This window comes from Panthera onca, chromosome B1, assembly GCF_046562875.1.
Source record: "Panthera onca isolate mPanOnc1 chromosome B1, mPanOnc1 haplotype 2, whole genome shotgun sequence".
Lineage (NCBI taxonomy): Eukaryota > Metazoa > Chordata > Mammalia > Carnivora > Felidae > Panthera > Panthera onca.
In genome coordinates this window covers 204,263,518-204,283,243 of record NC_138342.1, presented here as the reverse complement: position 1 = coordinate 204,283,243, position 19,726 = coordinate 204,263,518, and the positions used below count along the sequence as shown (strand labels likewise).

Genomic DNA, 19,726 nt, shown 5'->3' with positions numbered 1-19,726 from the left:
TAGAAACACATTTTTATGTTTATGCTTTAAAACAAAGGTAGGCTTTCGTCTCCTAAGGAAAGCTTCAAGTGTAACCCACTTCTACTTGGAACGAGCCGTCTGGGATGTAGGAGCCATCATCAGAGCAGAGCACTGACCCGTACACAACACGCTGCTTGCTGAAGGATGGTGGGGGCCGGCGTCCGTGTGCATGGGTCTCACGCAACACCTTCCAGACACGCAGCTGGGCCACAGGGACACGGCCGAGCTCTGAAGGTGGCCGAGGTGCCCGGGAGCAAAGGCCCCCCGTTTGTGCTGAGCGGCGAACAGTCAGACCCCACTGCCCCCTGGGTGTGGTGTTTTCTGCCTCAATCCTGCTTGGAGTTCACACAGCTGTTTGAGTCTATGACTTGATGGCCTTTACCCACTTTGAAGAGCTCCCGACTATCGTCTGGACACGGCCCCTGCACCCTGGCCTGGACGCCAACCACAAGTGTCACCCCTTCTCCTGGGTCCCGGCACCCAGTGCGCTCCTGTCTGCTGTTCCCACCCTCCCTGATGGACACCGCTCCGGTCTGCTTCCAGCTGCTACTTCTCTCTTGTGCTGAATCAAGGGCTGTTTACACCCGGCATGGAGTTCGTAATTTCAGTGATTCTGTTTCTCAGAATTTCCGTGTGATTATCCTAGCAGACCAAAATTATCTGGTGAAATTCTCTAATTCTTCACTGTTTTTCTCCATTTCCCCCTATTTTTGTGAGCTCCTTAATCAAGCCCTCTGCATTCCTTGTCTGGTCACATCCGTGCCCTCCACGCCTGCGGACGCACCCCTGCTTTCCTCTCTCGTGGTTTTGGCCACACGCTCCTGTCCTCTGCCCTACCCGTGGCCATCTGTGGTGCGCCAGGGGTCAACCCTGGTCACCCTCGTCTGCACCTCAAAACTGCCAAGACGTCTGTGCTCCTGGCCACCTCGCATCCCTTGGCGTGCAGTCTGGCAGATTCTGAGAGAGACCAACAGAGCGCGTGGTCCTCCCGCTTCCCTTTCTCAGCAGACTCGGACCCATGTGCAGACCTGGCAGACTGCCTGGAGGAAAGGGTGGCTGTGGAATGCTGGCTCGACCCTCACGTGCTGCCCTGTCCTCTAGGATCTGTCCCCTGAGGCGCTTTTCCCCAGAACCTCGCAGATGCCCTGTGCACCTAACCTGGCTGTCCCAGTTCCCTGGCAGGACAGGCTGCCTGCCACACACACTGTCCCACACACGGAACACATCCTGGACGGAGAGCTTTCCAGCCTCCCGTTCTGCACTGTATTCACGGTCTTCCTATTAGCGTCATTTGGACGGTTGTTAAGTGTGTTTTCAACCTGTTCATACAAAGTACTGACACACGTGCTAACGGGGGGACATGGTTACGCTGCTCTGTTGACAGTGGTCCTTCGACATCCTTGCTTAAATCAGTCCCTGGCCTCCCAGGTCATCACACAGCCAGTCTGTCTGCACCTCGTGCATACGGCACTGGCAGATTCTCGCGGGAACGGGGAGCACTAATCACCCCGGCCCTGACTCAGGCAACGGTTCATTGTGAGCGCTTTGTCCCTGGTGTGAACGCGGGGCTCTGCGTGTGCACCTGTCCCTTCCTGGTCCGGAAGTCGGCTGTCGGTAACCCCAACGCTAGTGGGAGGAGTCACCGTCCGTGAGAATATATCGGCTCTCGTGCTTCGTCTCCCCGGTCAACACAGACAGCTGCTCACCGAGGATCTCAAATCAGCAAGCCACATGTGGGGGGGTGACACAAAGTGTGTCCTAGAGGAGCCAGCCGTGCCTCCCGCCCTCCCTCTGAGCTGATGGAGGGAACGTGAGCTCGTCGGACTGCAGTCTGGACTTGCCTTTGCTTGGGAAATAGAGCCGAGAACGCCACCCTGCTCTGCGATCGGGCTCTAGAGGAATCGGGACGACGAGGCCAATTATGGTTGGGCCACAGCCCTGCCAGGACTCTGCCATTTCTGTCGTTTGCCTCGCGAGGACGAGGCCACTCCCCAGCTTTGGGGGAGGGAACTTAAATGTTCTCATTTTTGCCTCGAAACTAATGATTTATTTTGACTATTGAATATCTTAATGTTTTGTATTTTAAACACTTAAATATTTTACCCTCTTTGTTTACTTTTCCAAATAAGTGGATGCCGCTATGCAAAAGAACAGAAAAAACATACCGTCATAAAAATAAATTTCTTGTGTTGACTTTAGAAAATTCAGGATACCAGCCGCCTTTTCACTGATACTTTTAACACCTTCCTCATTGCTGTCTTTATGGTTTTCCTCACTGGTGTCTGTACTGCAGTGCCCGCGGGCGTCTGCGCCGTCCCCCCCGCGGGCGTCTGCGCCGTCCCCCCCGCGGGCGTCTGCGCCGTCCTCGCCATCACTTTGGTGCTCGACGTCACGTTCACTGTCGCTCTGCTCGGGCTGGTACAGGAAGTTGACGCCAGAAGCTTTGGTGATCACGCCGGCTGCTTTTTTCCTTTTAATTTGCTGTTTCTTTTTCAGTTTCCTTTTTTTATTTCTGCTGATGGTGGGGCCATCCGTGCACTGTGGCTGCAATTTTTCTTGCAAAAGACTCTGCTGCTTCTCTAATTCTTCTTGTTCTCCATGAATATTATTGGGATCTTTAAAATTTTTCTTTGATTTATGCTTTCTAGCTCTTCTTCTCTTTGGTTGATCGTGAAAATCCTGATCTATAAAAACAAAAATTCAAATACAACCACTTTCTGTACAATGGAACCGTGACAAACAGATGAGGCTAAAAAAGTTTTCGCTTGGAATCTTGCAAATTCGGTAGAAAAGGAATTTAAAACATTTACTTCAGTGATTCTCAACTTGATCTCAACTAATTACGTGACCAAGGAACCTGGGACTTACCGGTAAATGAATAGCTGGCGTGTTCTTCTAGAAGGTCCTGTATAGATACAGACACACACACACTGACTGTTGCTACAATTAGGACAAATGGTGAGGTTTCAAGGATGTAAGAGTTGTTGCGATTTTACTTGTAACTTTTCAGTACTGTGGCCTCGGGGAAAAAACATTAATTCTTATTTATTTATTTTTTTAAGTTTACTTTGGTGCCTTGTGAGAGTTCACCGGATGTGAGAACAAACAATAAATAATGGCACCTTGCCCGTGGGAATCGGCAAGAGGTATTCCGACTGGGCCCCTGGTCTGCAGAAATGGGTCGGTGGCGGGCAGACAGTGCGAACGACTGGGTCTCTGGCTGGAAGCGCCCGGATGGTGCACACGGCCACCGAGCGGAAACCGTGACCCTGGCGATCCTGCACACAGAGAGCCCACAAGTGCGTACGCGCCATGTCGTGGCCACAGTGCATCGTGGCCGGCCAAGCACCCTGCGGGCCTTGCCTGAGCAGACCTGGGACCCCAGCACTTGCCAGAAAGTCTCCTGTTCAGCCAGTTCTCGTTAGATTTGTCTGAGCAGCATTCTACGGCCTGTGACGGATCACGGGTGGGAAGTGACACTGTGTGTGAAGTTGGTGACACACGGCTCAAGAGCCAACTTTACTGAGCCGAAATTTGCCGTAATCAACACGATTCGTAGGCTGAATAAAAATCTCTTTCCCTCTGCTTTCTACTCGAGGGCGTCCACCCTGACCTCTGAACTTGGGCACAAGATGTCTACCCTGTGCTCCATGGGGCGGTCCCTCGGGTGGCTTTCCTACGAGCCCTTTGACGGTGTCAGAGACACGAACCGGCAGGTGATGGCACTGTGGGCGCCTCAACGGTACAGGTCACTCCCTCCGGCGCTCCGGACACCCGTGTCCATTGCGCAGCCTGCACCCCGCGTCCCCGGCTGGGCGGCCACACCACGCTGCTCGCTGGAAGCGTCTGTCCGGACGGGCCCGAGTCCCCATCTCTCTCGGGCGACACAGATGCCCCCACCCTGCCAGCTTTGTGCCCTTGCCGAATTAGACTCCGTGTCCTGGAAACAGGAGAAAAACGCCACTGCTATTTCTGAATGACAGCTCTTTGTCGTGATACACATGATGGCCACACCTTGAACTTGGCATGGGGCCAAAGTCACTCCCCAGGAAATCATGACATAGACGGCTGTCCAGTCCCACGAGCAGTGTGTTTTCTCCCCTCAATCACCAGGGAGTAACTGAACACGGTAGTTTTCTATTCTATTTGATGTAGCGTGCCTTGGCAGGGGACCTGCGAGGTAAGGCTGACAGACCAAAGCTGGTCTTACAAAATGTCAATGTTTGAGAGGTGACCGCTGCTTATGGAAGTCCTTGTTTTTTGTCTTTGTTTTCATTTTTGATTTCCCTGGTCCGGTTAAACTAACTAACTAAATACATAAATTTCTCCTCACTGTTGTCTATTCAAAATATATGTGCTCGCCTTCATTAATCTGGAGAAAAGTGATCCATACTGTGTTTTACTATCATCTTATCATCTCAGAGGAGAGCTGCCTGGGGGGAGGGGGGGGGGGCACAAGGCAGGTGACCAGGGGCGTCCTCGCTGTCAGCCGCGCTGCGCCCAGAGCTGGTCACTGATTCCCTTGGGTCTTGGCGAAGCCACACGTGTACCTGGTGGCTTATTTCCTATTCTGGGTGCTTAGTGCAAGCACGCCATCGGTTCTCCGTGTTAAGAGTGTGAAATAGTAACAGGACAGAAGAGGCCGTGAAACGATCAGCACATCACACTCTTCCACACACACAGGCGTGTATGCGTTGTGTGCGTACCTTTAAAAAGGAAAGCGACGCACATTATGATAGCGTGAGTCCACACCCGGCACGTTAACGGTGTTAACTTGGCAGGTGCGAGCATAGGTTGGTTTTTTCCTGCTGTACTTTCCTGATTTCCAACTTTAGGGCAATGAGTAGATACTGTTTTTGCCATAAAAAAATAACTCATTTTAAATTTGATGAAATTATAACATTTCAAAACATATGGGATGCCAGTAAATTCTACTTAAATGGGAATTTATACTCTTAAATGTATCAGGAAAGAAGGAAGCTATAAACCGATGATGTAAACACTCACCAGAAGAAGCTAGAAAAACAACAGCAAATTAAACACAATGAATGTAGAAGAAATATACATAAGAGCAGAAAATAAAGAAAGAAAATAATGCGGTAGAGAGACGTCAACAAGTTCAAACAGCTGGCAAGTCTGGCTGACGAGGGAAGGCAGATGAGTCACCAGCCAGGGCGTGACAGGTGTAGGTGACGGTGCACCTGCACCGTTAAGTGAATAAAAAGACATTGAACAAGTCTATGCAACTAATTAATTTTATGAAATGCAGGATCCTGAGAAAAGCATAATTTACCAAAATGGACACATGAAGAAACAGAGAATTTTCTGTCTCTATTTAAATTTTTCAACGTTTTTAATTTATTTTTGGGACAGAGAGAGACAGAGCATGAACGGGGGAGGGGCAGAGAGAGAGGGAGACACAGAATCGGAAACAGGCTCCAGGCTCCGAGCCATCAGCCCAGAGCCTGACGCGGGGCTCGAACTCACGGACCGCGAGATCGTGACCTGGCTGAAGTTGGACGCTTAACCGACTGCGCCACCCAGGCGCCCCTTCTGTCTCTATTTAAAAAATGGAACCTTTAGTTAAAAATAATCCTGCGGAAGCACTTCAGGTCTATGTGGATTCACCTGTGATTTCTATTCAGCACATAAGGAGAAAACGACACCCAACTTACATAGACGTTTCCAGAGAACAGACAGTGAGATCTGTCCTCACTCCAGACCCTGATGGGGACCTTCAGAGAGGGGCCAGCCGCGGGAAGTCCCTCCCATGACCCTACACGAAGCATTACTAAACAGATTCCAGGGAAACACGATAAAAAACTTGTAGCAAAGCAGAAACGGTACTGGAACATTCTGAATCTGACACAGGACAGCTACGGAAAAGCCACCGGGAGCCCAGTGCGTGGGGTGGCGTCCTAGAAACCCTTTCTGAGGTCAGGAAGGGTGTGGGACGCCGCCTGCTGGAGATGCTGGCGGGGCGGTGAGGCGAGACTGCGTGCTGGAGCTGGGAGGGAAGGCGCAACAGAAGTGGCACACGCCCCGACAGACGGCGGTTGTGCAAACACAGAACACCCGTGGGACCGCGCAGATGGGCTGCCCTGCGCACGCGAGCTCACAGCTCCACTGGGGGGGGGGGGGGAATCCCTGCGCACCGGGGAAGCAAACAGCACACAACGGGGACGGCGAGCGAGGGCATGCAGACCGCGGTCTCACAACGGTATGGAGCTGGGGCAGGACGGCCACGCCGGGCCTCCACCCCTACGCCGTTCCCTGGTCTCCCTGCGGAAGACCGTGAAGCACCCAGGTGGAGGAGGGGCGCCCGCCCAGGGTGCAGATGGCAACTGCTGGGGTGATGCTCAGGCAGCCCCGCCCGCGTCTGTGCACACACATGCTTCTTCACGCTCCTAGATCGTAACGCCACCAGGCGGCAAAGAGTTCCTAACCTTCCGGAAGGTGAAGTGTGGGGCAGGGCACCTTCTGTAGGAGCTGATACAGGAAAACAACACAGCTTATTTCAATGCCATATTTAAAACCTAGACCGGGGGGGGGGGGGCGAGCGGGGGGAGGGGGGGCACGCCTGGGGAGCTCAGTCCGTTGAGTGTCCAACCCTTGATCTTGGCTCAGGTCGTGATCTCACGGTTCGTGGGGTCAAGCCCCGAGTTTGGCTCTGCACTGATGGTGCAGAACCTGCTTGGCGTTCTCTTTCTCCTTCTCTCTGCCCCTCCTCCACGCGTGTTCTCTCTCTCTCTCTCTCTCCCTCTCGCTTAAACATGAACATTGAAAAGCAAAACAAACAACAACCTGTACAGCTACACAGGTTGTGAGAGCTACCACACCCAGGCACATATTTGCCGACTGAGAAGAAAAGACGTTTGTGAGTAAGTTTCACGTAGGAGATGAAGGAAAATTTCCTTGGGGGTTGGAGTTAAAAAACACCATCAGCAGGGGCGCCTGGGTGGCTCAGTCCGCTGAGTGTCAGACTCTTGATTTTGGCTCAGCTCATGATCTCACGGTTCGTGGGTTCCAGCCCCGCCCTGGGCTCTGTGCTGACAGCTCAGAGCCTGCTTCGGATTCTCTCTCTCTCTCCCTCTCTCTCTGTTCCTCCCCCACTGTGCTCTCTCTCTCTCTCTCAAAGCAGATAAATTAAAAAAAATAAACACCACCAGCGAAATGCAAACTCCTGGACACACAGGGGCAGTAATGACTCAGATGAAGGAAATCAGATACGGCCTCGGAGTCATGTCTCCAGTGTAACCCACAGAGAGGCTTTCTCAGTGCGCCCTGCCAGGGGCACAGGACAGACACAGCCTGTCTTTACCACCCTGCCTGGCTTCCTGCCAGGGCAGAAAGCATCTCCTAGACAAAGCTGCATTTCCATCTTGGCGGAAAGACACCTAACACACAGCTTACACACCTCATGGTTCATCAGAGCCCCTTTACTGGGCTGACCGTGATGATGTCCTCACCGTTAGCAGAGAACAGTGGACAGTAAGACTATTTGGCACTAAGACACCGAAGGCTTGTGGCAGTTATATTTTAAATTAGTCTGTGGTAGCTGCCTTCTCTAAACGATGAGTTTCCTGAAACAAGAACTGACATAAATTGCATGTAGAATCCTAATAGCCTCTGGCTTGGGATTTAAATATATATGCATTTTAAAGTTTATTATTGGGAGAGAGAGCACAAGTGAGTGGGGGAGGGGCAGAGAGAGGGCGCACAGAGGAGGGGGTGCAGGCAGGATAGGCCACGGCCGGGCGGGGACGCGAGCTCCCCGGGGGACGCCGGCCAGGGCAGCTGATGGAAGGAAGCCCCTTTTGCTCATGGTGGCCACTCACTCTGTGATGCGTTAGGGCCACCCCACCCTGCACCTCAAGCTTGACCTCTTGATCTCTCGACCCCTGTCCTCAGGCTGTCACAGCACCGTCACCTGAAGTGCTCGTGCCTGGGGGCACCGGGGCCCGTGGCCTGGCCCCACCTGCCCGCTGTGTTGGGGGGTGTCCATGGCCGAGCACCCCTCGGCCCTACACAGGCCCTTCCTCAGGGGGCCTCCCCGACCCTGTGGACCAGACAGGGCTCTTGTGTGCCTTCACTGGACGTCACAGGCCCCTGGATGCTGCGGTCCCCACAGCATCCTGCTGAGGGGAATGTCCACTGTACTGTAGGCTGGGCACTCAGTGAATGGCCAGTGTGACCGGATTTTTTATTTTACTTCAGTGACATGTAATGTACTCATGGAGGCCACACTGGGCCTGTTCACCCTGAAACCCTGGCGCTGGACGCCGGCCAAAGCGAGGGCTCTGTGGCTATTGCCGTGTCAAGTAAGAGACTGTCTCTGTCTCTGTCTCTATCTCCCTGTGTCTCCGTCTCTGTGTCTGTCTGTCTATTTCTATGTCTCTATGTCTCTGTGTCTCTGTGTCTGTCTCTATCTTTGTCTCTCTCTGTCTCTATATCTGTGTCCCTGTGTCTCTGCCTCTGTGCCTGTCTCTGTGCCCCTGTGTCTCTGTCTCAGGACCCTTGCACTGCCCCGAACATGACAACTGCACAACGCGGGCTCCCATGTTACACCTGTAAGCGGCTCCCATGCACGGCGACCTCCCGGGCTTCCAGGGATGATGGATGGAGGTGAAGGGAAGGGGCAGAAAGAAAAGAGGCCTGATAGCCCCAAGCTCCTGTTTTATTTTTATTCCTTTCCCGGTTTGCTGAGGCGCAACCGACACACAAAAATCGCGTCACGGAAGGCACGCCGCAACCCGATTCGATGCGCCCACACTGCACATGGCAGGCCTGTCCCAGCGCAGGGCCCTGGGCACGCCGGCCCCACATTCTCGCCCAGCCTGTGCTCTAGCGCGTCCCACCAGTCGCCCGAGCGCCTGGGTGTCCACCGCGGGCCCCAAATCCCGCCACGTGTCACTTCTCTCGCAGGCATAACGCCAGCACCGGCCCCTGGCAGGAGGCGATCAGGAGTATGCTGTCCCAACCGGACATCGAGGCAGACGAGCGCCGAGCACGAGGAGCATAAAGGTTAGGACCTCTGCTGCCATCACCCCCGGAGGACGGGTGCGGCCCCCACGTGGCCCGCCCTGGGGACCCAGGAGCGGTGTGGACGGAGGCGGGAGGACCGAGGTCTGCCCCCTGGTCTGCAGGGCCTTTTGAGCTGCGCACAGGGCCACAGCCCTGTGGCCACCCTGTCCTGTGATGCAGGGCTGGCCCCTCTTCCCGCCTCCTAGCTGGCCAGCACGGTCCAAGGGTCCATCCAGGCCCTCAAGAACAAGGCCACCGCCCCCCAGTCTGGCCGACAGGCTCCAGTCATCACACAGTGGGGAGAGTCCGTCACAGACTCTGGTGTGAGCGTCCCCCGGGGCTCAGGCTGGTGGAGGAACGCCCCACGCAGGGCTCAGCTGAGGGAGGTCACAACAAGGACCCAGCGAGAAGACGCTCGACTCTGCAGCTTATCACGCTTTTCATTCTTTAAAGGTCCCTGCCCTCAAAACAAGGTTCTTTTACAATGGAAAGTACATTAATGCTCATCTTCCACCTACTTCGCCCACCTTGACCTTGTGTTTCACAAGAGAATCTGAGGTGCAGCTCTTTGAAGTGACTTTCTCCAAACGTGCTGCTCCATGGATTCTAGAACGTTCCATCTTCATGGGCCCACCACATGCCTACCATCTTGCCTTCTTCAAACCCTCACCCACAATACAAGCTATAGGAACATTTACATTAGGGAACCAGTGGCTTGACTATTTATACTCTGAGAAGCACACTAATTTTGAAAAGCTGCCATCCCCAAAACATACCTTTCAGACATGCTAATTTTAAAAATAATCACAGTTTGTCCGAATTCTTGCAGCTACTATTTGGTACCAACATCCTGATGAACTGCTGTAATAGAAATAGTTAGATACTAAAAACAGCCATAGTCTCCAGATTATTCCAATTCTCACAGCGTATCATGTTGCATCGGGCTAAATGCTTGTAAAGGGCTAAATATTGTAAAGGAAATGTGAGTTTTATTCTAGACTCAAAGCTAAGGCTACAAACACTTGTGATAATTACCCTTCAGCGATCAATGTCCCTAAGCGCTAAGTGCAAAGCAGTGAGCTTATAGTTAGTGCTGAACGACCCCGTTTACATCAAAGTCATTGTGAAGATATAGAGGTATGAGCGGCTTCCGGTCACTTTCATAGTCTGGGTGCCTAAAACTCAGGACAGTATTGGGTAGTAATCTGTGCCGGTTGCACACGCCCAGCCAGGTGAGAAAGGGGGGTGTGGGAGGGGAATGCTGGGAGAGCCAGGGAGGGACGGGTTCACAGCCCAGCAGGCATCTTGGGCAAAGGGGACTGTAAGAGTTCCCTGTAACTTTAAAAACGGATTCTCTCTCTCTGTTGTATTGGTTCTGGGTATCTAGAGCAGAAACTTCCAAAGCGGGGGGGGGGGGGGGGGCGGTAGTGGGGGAAGCAGCCGTGACAGCAGGAACAGGGCAGAGTTCTGCCTGAGCTTCCATTGGGTCCCAATGTATAATTTAGCTTTTAATTCCAAATAAAATTGAAAGAACGCACGAGACCTGCATGTCTCACAAAGGGCGGCTGGCTAAAACACCAGTCCAGATAATAAATATTTCATGACTGTAAGTCTGTATGCCTATGGCCAGCTGACGAACTTTGCTCTGATAAGCAAGGATGTTCTCATCTGTTGCCACTATATAAGTATCGACTTTGCAAGAATGTAACAAACACGTGGTCAACATACACATTTGATAATCTTCAGCCTCATTACTTCCTGTGTTCTTTCCTGAATCAGGTTTTGACACTGAGAAGATCTCCAAATTTTCTAGGTTAGTTTCCAAGAGGCTTAAATTCTATGTTTTCAGAAATTGAAACTACTTTTCATGTCCATTTACTGGGTCTTGAAAACTGAGGAACAGGTGCTTAGTGGACGGACGGCCTCACCCACAAAAAGATTCGGATACATTCTTCTCTAAACAATTCACATTAGTTCCCTATGATAACTTTCAATAAAATGACCAATAAAATGGTGAAAATTTCAAAGTAATAAAATAAATGGTTTAATACACGGCAACAAAATGCTACATCCCTTAAATAAAAGGTTGAAACCAACACGATACACTGAAGTTACAATTAGGTGAAGGGGATTTTTAAAGAATGGGAAGTCAGGAAAGTGATGAAAACATAAATAAGGAAAAGACACCTCGATTTTCAATAAATACAAAGTGATAAAAGGTTTACATGGACTGAATATATTCTCCAAGAACAGAACAGGGCGGGGCAGGGGGGGGAGTCACAGGCCGAGCAGGCAGGCGTGTGCCGGGCACGTGGTCCCTGCCACAGGTTCCGCCGGGCTGCAAGCTGTGGGCTCACTGGGCACCTGCCTTGCACCCCCAGGACACTCAGCCGGGGCTCCAGGGCCAGCGGGCTCCAGGCCAGAGCCCGGGTGTGCACTGACAGCCTGCGTGCGTCCACACAGGGCACTGGGTGTGGAAGGGCCCGTGTGGACATACCAACCCTCTCCCGACTCAGCCCCTCACACAGGGTCACCGTCCATCCTTGTCCCCCAGACTCCGCACCGGCGGCTTCTGAACACACGTCCGCAGACTCGCTCAGTGCCTGGTCTCAGCCCTCGTGTGAACCTGTTCTCTGAAGACAGAAGCTTCCAGGGGGCCGGCTGGTCATGAGGTACCACGCGTGAGGACTTTGCTCCCAGGACACGCATCCTTCTCCCGCCTCGTTCCCTGAAGCCAACAGGACTCTCTGCCCCGGCAGCCCGTGGAGGCCGGGTCTTGTGTCGCGTCTTGTGGCCATTTTACAGATGACAGACAGCGGTCCCTGCGGGGAGACTGAACTAGCCCACACCATGTTGTCAGCTGACCGCTTACACCCAGCACGGCTGCCGGAATCAGGGATGGTTTCGCCCAAGGAAACATATCCTGTTTGCTTCCTAAGGGTAACGTCTTGACGCAACTTAGCTCGCAAATTTCATACGACCCAGACACGGTTCACTTCTCTTGAAAAAGAGTCATGCACGTTAGTAATTAGATCTGATATGCAGGCAACGTAAGCGATATAAGCATCGTTTTAAGTGTCAGCAGTTCCAGAATAACCTGTGGCCTGTGTCCACTGGGCAATGACTACACGTAAATGAACGTCATCATTTTTCCGAGAAGGACAGAATGTAGCTGCTGGCTGCATTATGTGCAGAGCTCTGAGTAAAGTACAATGAAAAAAAATGGTGAAATGATAAATTTGACCCTTTACAACAGTTTTCACATCAACATACCAGGCCTTTTCATGGCTCTTCATTCCCTGTGCCCAAAACTAACTTATTTCCTGCTTATGAGCCAGCCTTCTCTTACTGCTGAGTCCAGGCTCAAACCTGTGACCCCAGGGCTCTCCTCCCACTAACGACATCGGCAAGTGAGGCTAAAACTCATCACAGGCTCTACTCCACTTACTAGGCCGAGGGCCCTACATGCGAGAAGGTTGTGTTTCGGCCATGCTTGTCTCTCCGTGTCTGATGTTCTAGGTTCTCAGCAAACAGTTCGTGTTTCAGATCCTGCCTCGAGGAGGAAGTAAGGAGACTGGGAGGCCAGATCTCCTTGCGCCCTCAAAGTCAAAAGCAAAAGCCGTGATTTCTCTTACGAATCCACTGTCTTTTGGAGCCCGAAGTATCGTGGCCTGCGGTCCACTTTGATCCCACACCAGGAAGGCGCTCTCTTGTCCAGGGTTTCTCTCTCTCCATCAGAGTGATTAGGGTGGATTTGGGAGGAGATCTGGGTCTCCTTAACTTCTTACTAATGGGGTTCCTTGGGTTACCAGCTAGTGCGTCTCAGGGTCCAGATGGCTGGGACACTCTCAGAGACGCCACCCAAAGACGGACGAGAGCACCCCGGGGGGAAGGGGGTGGGGCGTCTCCACGCTGTCCTCCTCGCAGCTGGGGGTGGGGCCATCACTGGCTCTTCTGCGGCCACCTGCTCCTTCACAAGCCCCCGTTTGGGGCAAACTCGTGTTTCCTGAGGGTCCGAGGACGCTGAGATTGAGAGTGGACAGGCGTGGGAATATAATGGGACCTCCGTTCAGAATTCACGGGGTTCTCGTGCTGCCTCGTTGTTTCAGGGCACGGCAGAGCTATGGAAATCCTTAATTCCAAAAGACCACTTTTCTTTAACCTTTTCTTTATTTCTGAGAAAGTGTAAGTGGAGGAGGGGCAGAGAGAGAGGGGCAGAGGGTCTGAAGCAGGCTCTGTGCCGACAGCAGTGAGCCTGACATGGGGCTTGAACTCACGGCCTGCGAGATTATGACCTGAGCTGAAGTCTGCAATAACCACACACACTTGTCCCCGTTTACTGTTCATTCCCTATCTCCTGAATAATTTAGAAGAAGGGGGCAACTGCTCTTAGGAAGGATTTGTGAAGTCCCACGTAAAACCAAATTTGTGTCCGTGTAGACATGGGAGAGTGCAGTGACCTGGCGGCTGGTGCTGCAGGAAGGTCACAGGCCGCCACCCGGGAGAACGTGGTCTGTCTGCACCTCACTTCCCTGAAGCCTCAGGAAACCTCTCGACAGTGCTCAGCACCATCTACAGTGCGCGGACAGGCTAGGCAGTGGGGTGGGGACCCTGCCGTCCACAGCTGGGCCGGGGACCAGCTGTCAGTCTACAGGGACCGCGTGCTGAGTGAAGGGTGGCCCCACGGGGCTCAGCCCGGTGCTGCCTCGTGTTTCCTTCGCTCCCTGCTCTCCGACGTCATGCTGTCTGTCTGGCTGATGCTGGTCTCCCCAGAATACACTGTCTGCTGAACAGTTTGCCCCCCGTCTACCGGTATCGCGTGTTATGCTGGCACACCCCCTCACTGGTGGCTCCAAGACGCTGCTTCAGAGTTAAAAGTATTTCCATGGCTACTCTTTATCTGTTATTACTTTACGGGACAGTCAATTCAAGGAAATACCAGTGCACTAACGTTTCAAAGTGGCAGAGTCTTCAGAGAACCGTCTAGTTCAAACCCCTCATTACACAGATGAGAGAAACGTGACCCCCACGGTCAGGAGGCCGGTCAGGTGGCTGAGAGCGCTGGAGAACTTGGGCCTCAGACCCCCGCACGTCCCTCTTCCTGGCATCTCCCGCACTGGCGGCCAAACACCCCACCTTCGCCTGCTGCCGCTATTGAAGCTCCGTGCACAGACAGGCCTGGGATCCCGGCCCCGAGGGAGACGGTGCCCGTGCGAGGCCCTGACCGGGAGCGCAGCACAAACCCTCCTTTTGGCCGTGGACTTGTGACCTCGTGCATGGAGAACTCCGCAAGCCCGCGTGGTAGAGGCTGTGGGTGCTGGTGAGGATGCCTCAGCCCGGACACCCGGCGTGGCCCAGAGGCGTGGCCCAGAGGCACGGCTGTCCTCTGGAAACTTCGGCATGCACTGGTGGGGCCGGTGCTTGGGCTTCTGATGGGACTCACGTGGTCCTGCTCAACGTCACTGCACGTCCTGTGTCTGTCCTTGCCTGCCGCATAGGGTGCGACCGTCCTCTTCTCAAACAGCCCGGACTCCTCTCCTGTCAGAGCAGCAATCTGTGCCCATTACCCACCTGTCCCATTTCTCCCAACCCCTCCCGGGTGCTCTCTTTCTAGGACTTGGCCTTTTGTTTGTTTAGGTTTCACACATAAGGGATGCCATGCGGGATTTCACTTCTCCCTCAGACGTGGCTCACTCACCTCCACGTCCATGCATGTGGTCACAAATGGCAGGATGTCCTTCTTTCTCCTGCTGATCAACATCTAGTGTACGTTCACACAATGGCGACTTCATCCACCCAGCCTTCCATAGACACGAGGGGTTGTTTCCACGTGTTGCTTTTGGGAACCACCCGCAGTGAACACGGGGACGGGTTTCTCTCGGTGATCTTGTTTCCACTCCCTGAGGTTCTGTGCCCACAAGTGGAATTGCTGGGTCGTACGTGGCTCTTCGAATTGTGTGAGGAGCCTCCACACTGCTCTCCAGAGCGTCCGCACCAGTTTGCATTCCCACCATCAGCAAGAAGCCTCCCCTTTCTCCGCACCCTGGCCGACCTCTGTTGTTCCCTGAGTTGTTAACCGTAGCCACTCTGACAGGTGTGAGGTGGGATCTCCTTGTGGCTTTGATTTGTGTTTTCCTGATGAGGAGTGATGCTGAGCATCTTGTCATGGGTCCGTTGCATCTGGAGGCCTTCTTTGCAAAAGTGTCTAAATGTCTATTCATGTCTTCTGCCCATTTTTTAATCAGATTTTTTTTGTTTCTGGGCTACTGTTGCATAAATTCTTTATATATTTGGGATATTAACCCCTTATTGGACATAGCCTTTGCAAATATTTTTCCCATTCCCTCGGCTGCCTTTTTGTTTTGTTAGTGGTTTCCTTAACTGTGCAGAAGGTTCTTATCTTGCTATAGTCCAGACAGTTTATGTTTTGCTTTTATTGACTCTGCTTTTGGTGTCAAATCCAAAAAATCACTGACAAGAACTATGTCAAAGAGCTTTCCCCCTATGTTTTCTTCTAGCATTTTCATGGTTTCAGATCTCATATTTAGGTCTTTAATCCATATTGAATTTATTTTTGCGTATGGTGTAAGAAAGGGGTCCAGTTTTCCCAACACCATCTGTTGAAGAGATTGTCTGTTCCCCATTTGTATATTCTTGCCTCTCTTGTTGCAGATTCACTGACCATATAGCTGGTTGATTTCTGGGCTCTTTGTTCCGTTCCACTGATCTACGTGTCTGTTTTGTGGCAGTACCACACTGACTCGACTATCACAGCTTTGTAATATAACTTGAAACTTGCGATTGTGTTGCTTCTAGCTTTGTTCTTCTTTCTCAACATTGCTTTGGCTCTTCAGGGTATTTTGTGTTGCATATGGATTTTAGGATCGTTTGTTCTATTTCTTTGAAAAATGCCATTGGTAATTTGATAGGGTTGACACTGACTCTGCGGACTGCTTTGGGCAGTACGGACGCTTTAACAATGTTAATCTTCCAGCCCATGAGCGTGGAGGTCTCTCCATTTGTCTTTAGTTTCTTTCATCAGTGTTTTATCAGGTCTTTCACTTCCTTGGTTAAGTTTATTCCCAGATATTTTATTCTGTTTGATGCAGGTGTACATGGGACTGTTTCCCTGACTACTTCTAACAGTTTGTCGTCAATGTATAGAAACGAAACTTATTTCTGTATACTGACTATGTATCCTACATCCTTACTGAATTTATCAGTTCCAACAATTTTTTTGTGGAGCCTTTAGGATTTCTTCTATGTAATATCATGTCATCTGCAAATAGTGAGTTTCGCTTCTTCCTTGCCAATCTGGATGCCTTCTATTCCTTCCTCTTGCCCGACTGATCTGGCCAGGACTTCCCATGCTGTGTTGAGTACATGTGGTGTGAGAACAGACGTCCTTGTCTGAAATAATGTCCTACCTTCTTTTCTCAGGGTCTCCTTCTAGAACGTTTATTAGTTGAATAACTATTAATCAATATGTAATAAAAGTATTTACAATTCATTCTATTACTGCAATGCATTCACTTGAAGCTAAAGTAGAAATCTACATATTTCTCTAATCCAAATTTCTTATGAGTATATGCCAATGATGGCTGGAAAGTCAGTGGCTCTACTTTAAGAAAATTAAGGGCAAACAGAACAAACGTGGCTGAAGAGGTGAACTGAGTGCATCAGCACATGATTTCAAAATAATACTCTGACATCTTGTGCCACGGGGCCCATGACCAAACACTCATCAGGTTTGTGCTGGCTCACTTCACTGAGGAGGGACCCAGAGCATCAGGTGCGTTGGTAAGACACCAGAGGAACACAACACGAGCGCACACAAGAGCTCCAGCCTCTCAGGGGCCCAAGGATGCACGAAAGCCTTCCGGGGGCTGGCAGCTCGTTCCACCTCACATCTGGTGAGGGTGCTCAGGTTGTCAGCAGAGCGACCCCACCTCCACTGACCCTCCCAGCCACCTGACACCCCCTCAAGCAGGTGGGACGTGGCCCCTGGTCAGCAGGTTTTGGCCAAGTGCCTTCCTAGGCCTCCCCCTTGCCTCCATCTGCATTTGGTAAAAACTGCACTTGGTAGTCAAACAAGGTGGGGCGCTGGGCTGCGTGCTACAGTGACGCCCTTGGAGGCCTCAAGGAAGCCAGGGGTGGGGCTTCCCTCAGCCCAGACACAGGCGACAAGTCTGAAGCCACCTGCCAATACACGGAAGGGACAGATGCCTGGCTCACAGTGAGTCTGCAGGGAACCGTGCAGTTAGCTCCTGCTTCCAAAAGCCACGAGGTCAGTGTTTCCTTTCGTGCATGTTATTAGAATAATGATCAGAAGACTTAATGTTAATGACTTTGCAAATTTACCTGAACAAAACCACGTCCATATGGCCAAAACCACTGGTGATTATAAACTTGGAGAGCAGACTTTCCTCACGGGCTGTTTCTATAAATAATTACTGCCCTCACCTCCCAACGTTGACTAAAGACTCAAGTCCGGGCTCCGGTGTCTCGGGGAACAAAAGCTGGCTGTGCTTATGTTGGCGCAATTTTGCAGTAAACCCACTTTAACTGGCACACAAGTCCGGGCTGTTACCGCCATGAGGCAGGTGAGGGAAGTGAGTCCAGAGGACAGAAGGATCCCTCGCACAGGACGTGGTGCTGCAGACCTGGGGCCCTTTCCCCGGAGGCCCCAGCTGTCCTGAGGCTGGGGAAGGTGTCCTCAGCATTGGGACAGCGACACAAACAACCAAGAACAGGATAGCGGGCCACTCCACGGGTACTGCACACGGCGGGCCGCTCCAGGGGTAACGGGACACGGCGGGCCGCTCCAGGGGTAACGGGACACGGCGGGCCGCTCCAGGGGTAACGGGACACGGCGGGATGCTCCAGGGGTAATGGACACATTTACCAGCTTCTTGAGAACAGCATGCAGCACTGTGTGAGCAAGATGGGAAGAGCTGGGTGTCTAAGGCAGTAAGGAGCACAGGGAGCACGGATTTCTTTTTATCTAAAGCTGTAGAAGGTACTGAAGTGACTCACATGCAAGGGGGTCCTGGTCCTGGGTATTCACAATGGAAGTCAATGGTCTAAAGTGGTTCTTTGAAAAACAGTAACGATTTGACTTTTTCTTCTTTTTCCAATCTCAGTTCTCATGTTCTCTTTGCTTAAAATCGCAAATGAAAAGATTCAGGATTCCTCCCAGCTTCCAGGTTTGCACACCCCTGCCTGGCGCCTCCTCTGGCCCCACAGGGAGCTAGGTGTGGCTGTGCAGCAGCGTGGGCCCCAGGCCTCGGCGAGACCCCAGCCCACACGCCCACCGCACAGCACAGCACGGCCTTTCATTTCAGAGACCACTGGTGGGAGGCCTTCTCCAACTTTATCACCTCCAACACCCTGCTTCCTGGGCTGACAAGGAACAGGGAGTAAACAAAGTAGTTGGAAACATTTAGACGTCAGTTACAAGTGTTCACAAGTGAAAGATAAGGACTTCCCAGGCCTGGATCTGTATTCAAAGCTCTTCTGGAAAAGTGGACATAGGACCCTGGACTCACAGGGCCTCTAGAAAGAGCCGCCTCTTAAAGCCAAGCCGTGGTCCCCATGGAGGTGGGTGGAGCCGGTGAGGAACTGCAGACCCGAGTGGCAGACGGCCGGCCACGCAGCATCAGGGCCCAAGTCGATGGGAGCCCAGACGGAAGGTGAGGGCGAGTCTCAGTGGACAGAGCAACGTGGACAGAACTGATCTCGGGTACAGACCTGTCCGTTCTCTCCTTGGTGGGTGATGGGCCAAGTACCATCCCCCCACATCATCACTCCCTTCCCGGGGAAAGGAAGACCCACGGAAGGTTCTCTCCACAATGGCCACGCCCACAACAGGTAACAGAGGAAGAGACAAACTGACAAATTTTCCTGACAAACACCTCACAGAGACATGCCCTGTGATAACGCTTCAGTCAACGGTACACAATTTGCGTTGAACTCTGAGGTGACCGTGGAGCTAAAAGGAATGCATCCCAGGTCCTCAGTGTCCCTGGTCTTTTCTCTTTGGCTCTCATCAGTGCACAGCTGTCAGGGCGGCACCACAGGGCCACCTCGTGCGAACACCCCGACTTCCTAGGAGGGCGTCCCTACAGCGCGGAGCCTACAGGTCACAGGACAGACTCAAGCCTCTGGCACTGGGGTCCCTCACGTGGCCCAGCCCGTGCTGGCCTCCTCGGCAGGGCCGACTGTGTGCGGCTGTGGGTGAACCAGAACTGACTGAGCACAGCGGCACGGGACACATGGTTTTTACTGAATAGACTGAGCACGCGGTGAAGTGTGCTCCCCAAAGTAATTCATCCTCGTAAGAACACAGTTAAATTTCCTAATGAAATAATCCCTTTATCTACTAATCGCATTCCAAAGATTTTCAACAGGGTTTGAAACGATGAATAGATTATTCCTCACCTACCCCATTTTTGGTTTTATGGTTTCTAGTCCTTTAATTAGGGACTTGGAAAGATCAGTGTACAAGGAAACCACCTTCTCTTGACATTTGTAGGGTAGAGTTTCTGAGTTTATACTTGTTGAAACTCGTCTGGGTGAAACCTCTATTTGCAGATTTAACGTAACATCGGCACATCCACCAAAGCAGGTATGTCTTTTGTTCACGCGACCTTCAACCACAAAAGCAAGACAGACATTCAAT

General features: G+C 52.0%; 1 protein-coding gene across 3 annotated transcripts in view; it reads right to left on the bottom strand.

Moving 5' to 3' along the window:
• Nucleotides 1-19,726, bottom strand: part of ERICH1 (glutamate rich 1) — a 60,328-nt gene that overhangs the window by 13,404 nt on the left and 27,198 nt on the right. For all 3 annotated transcript variants that reach the window (XM_078445214.2, XM_078445213.2, XM_078445212.2), the window contains exon 4: nt 2,187-2,705. In XM_078445214.2, coding sequence (XP_078301340.2) covers nt 2,187-2,705 — 519 coding nt within the window. The remainder of the gene's footprint in view (nt 1-2,186; nt 2,706-19,726) is intronic.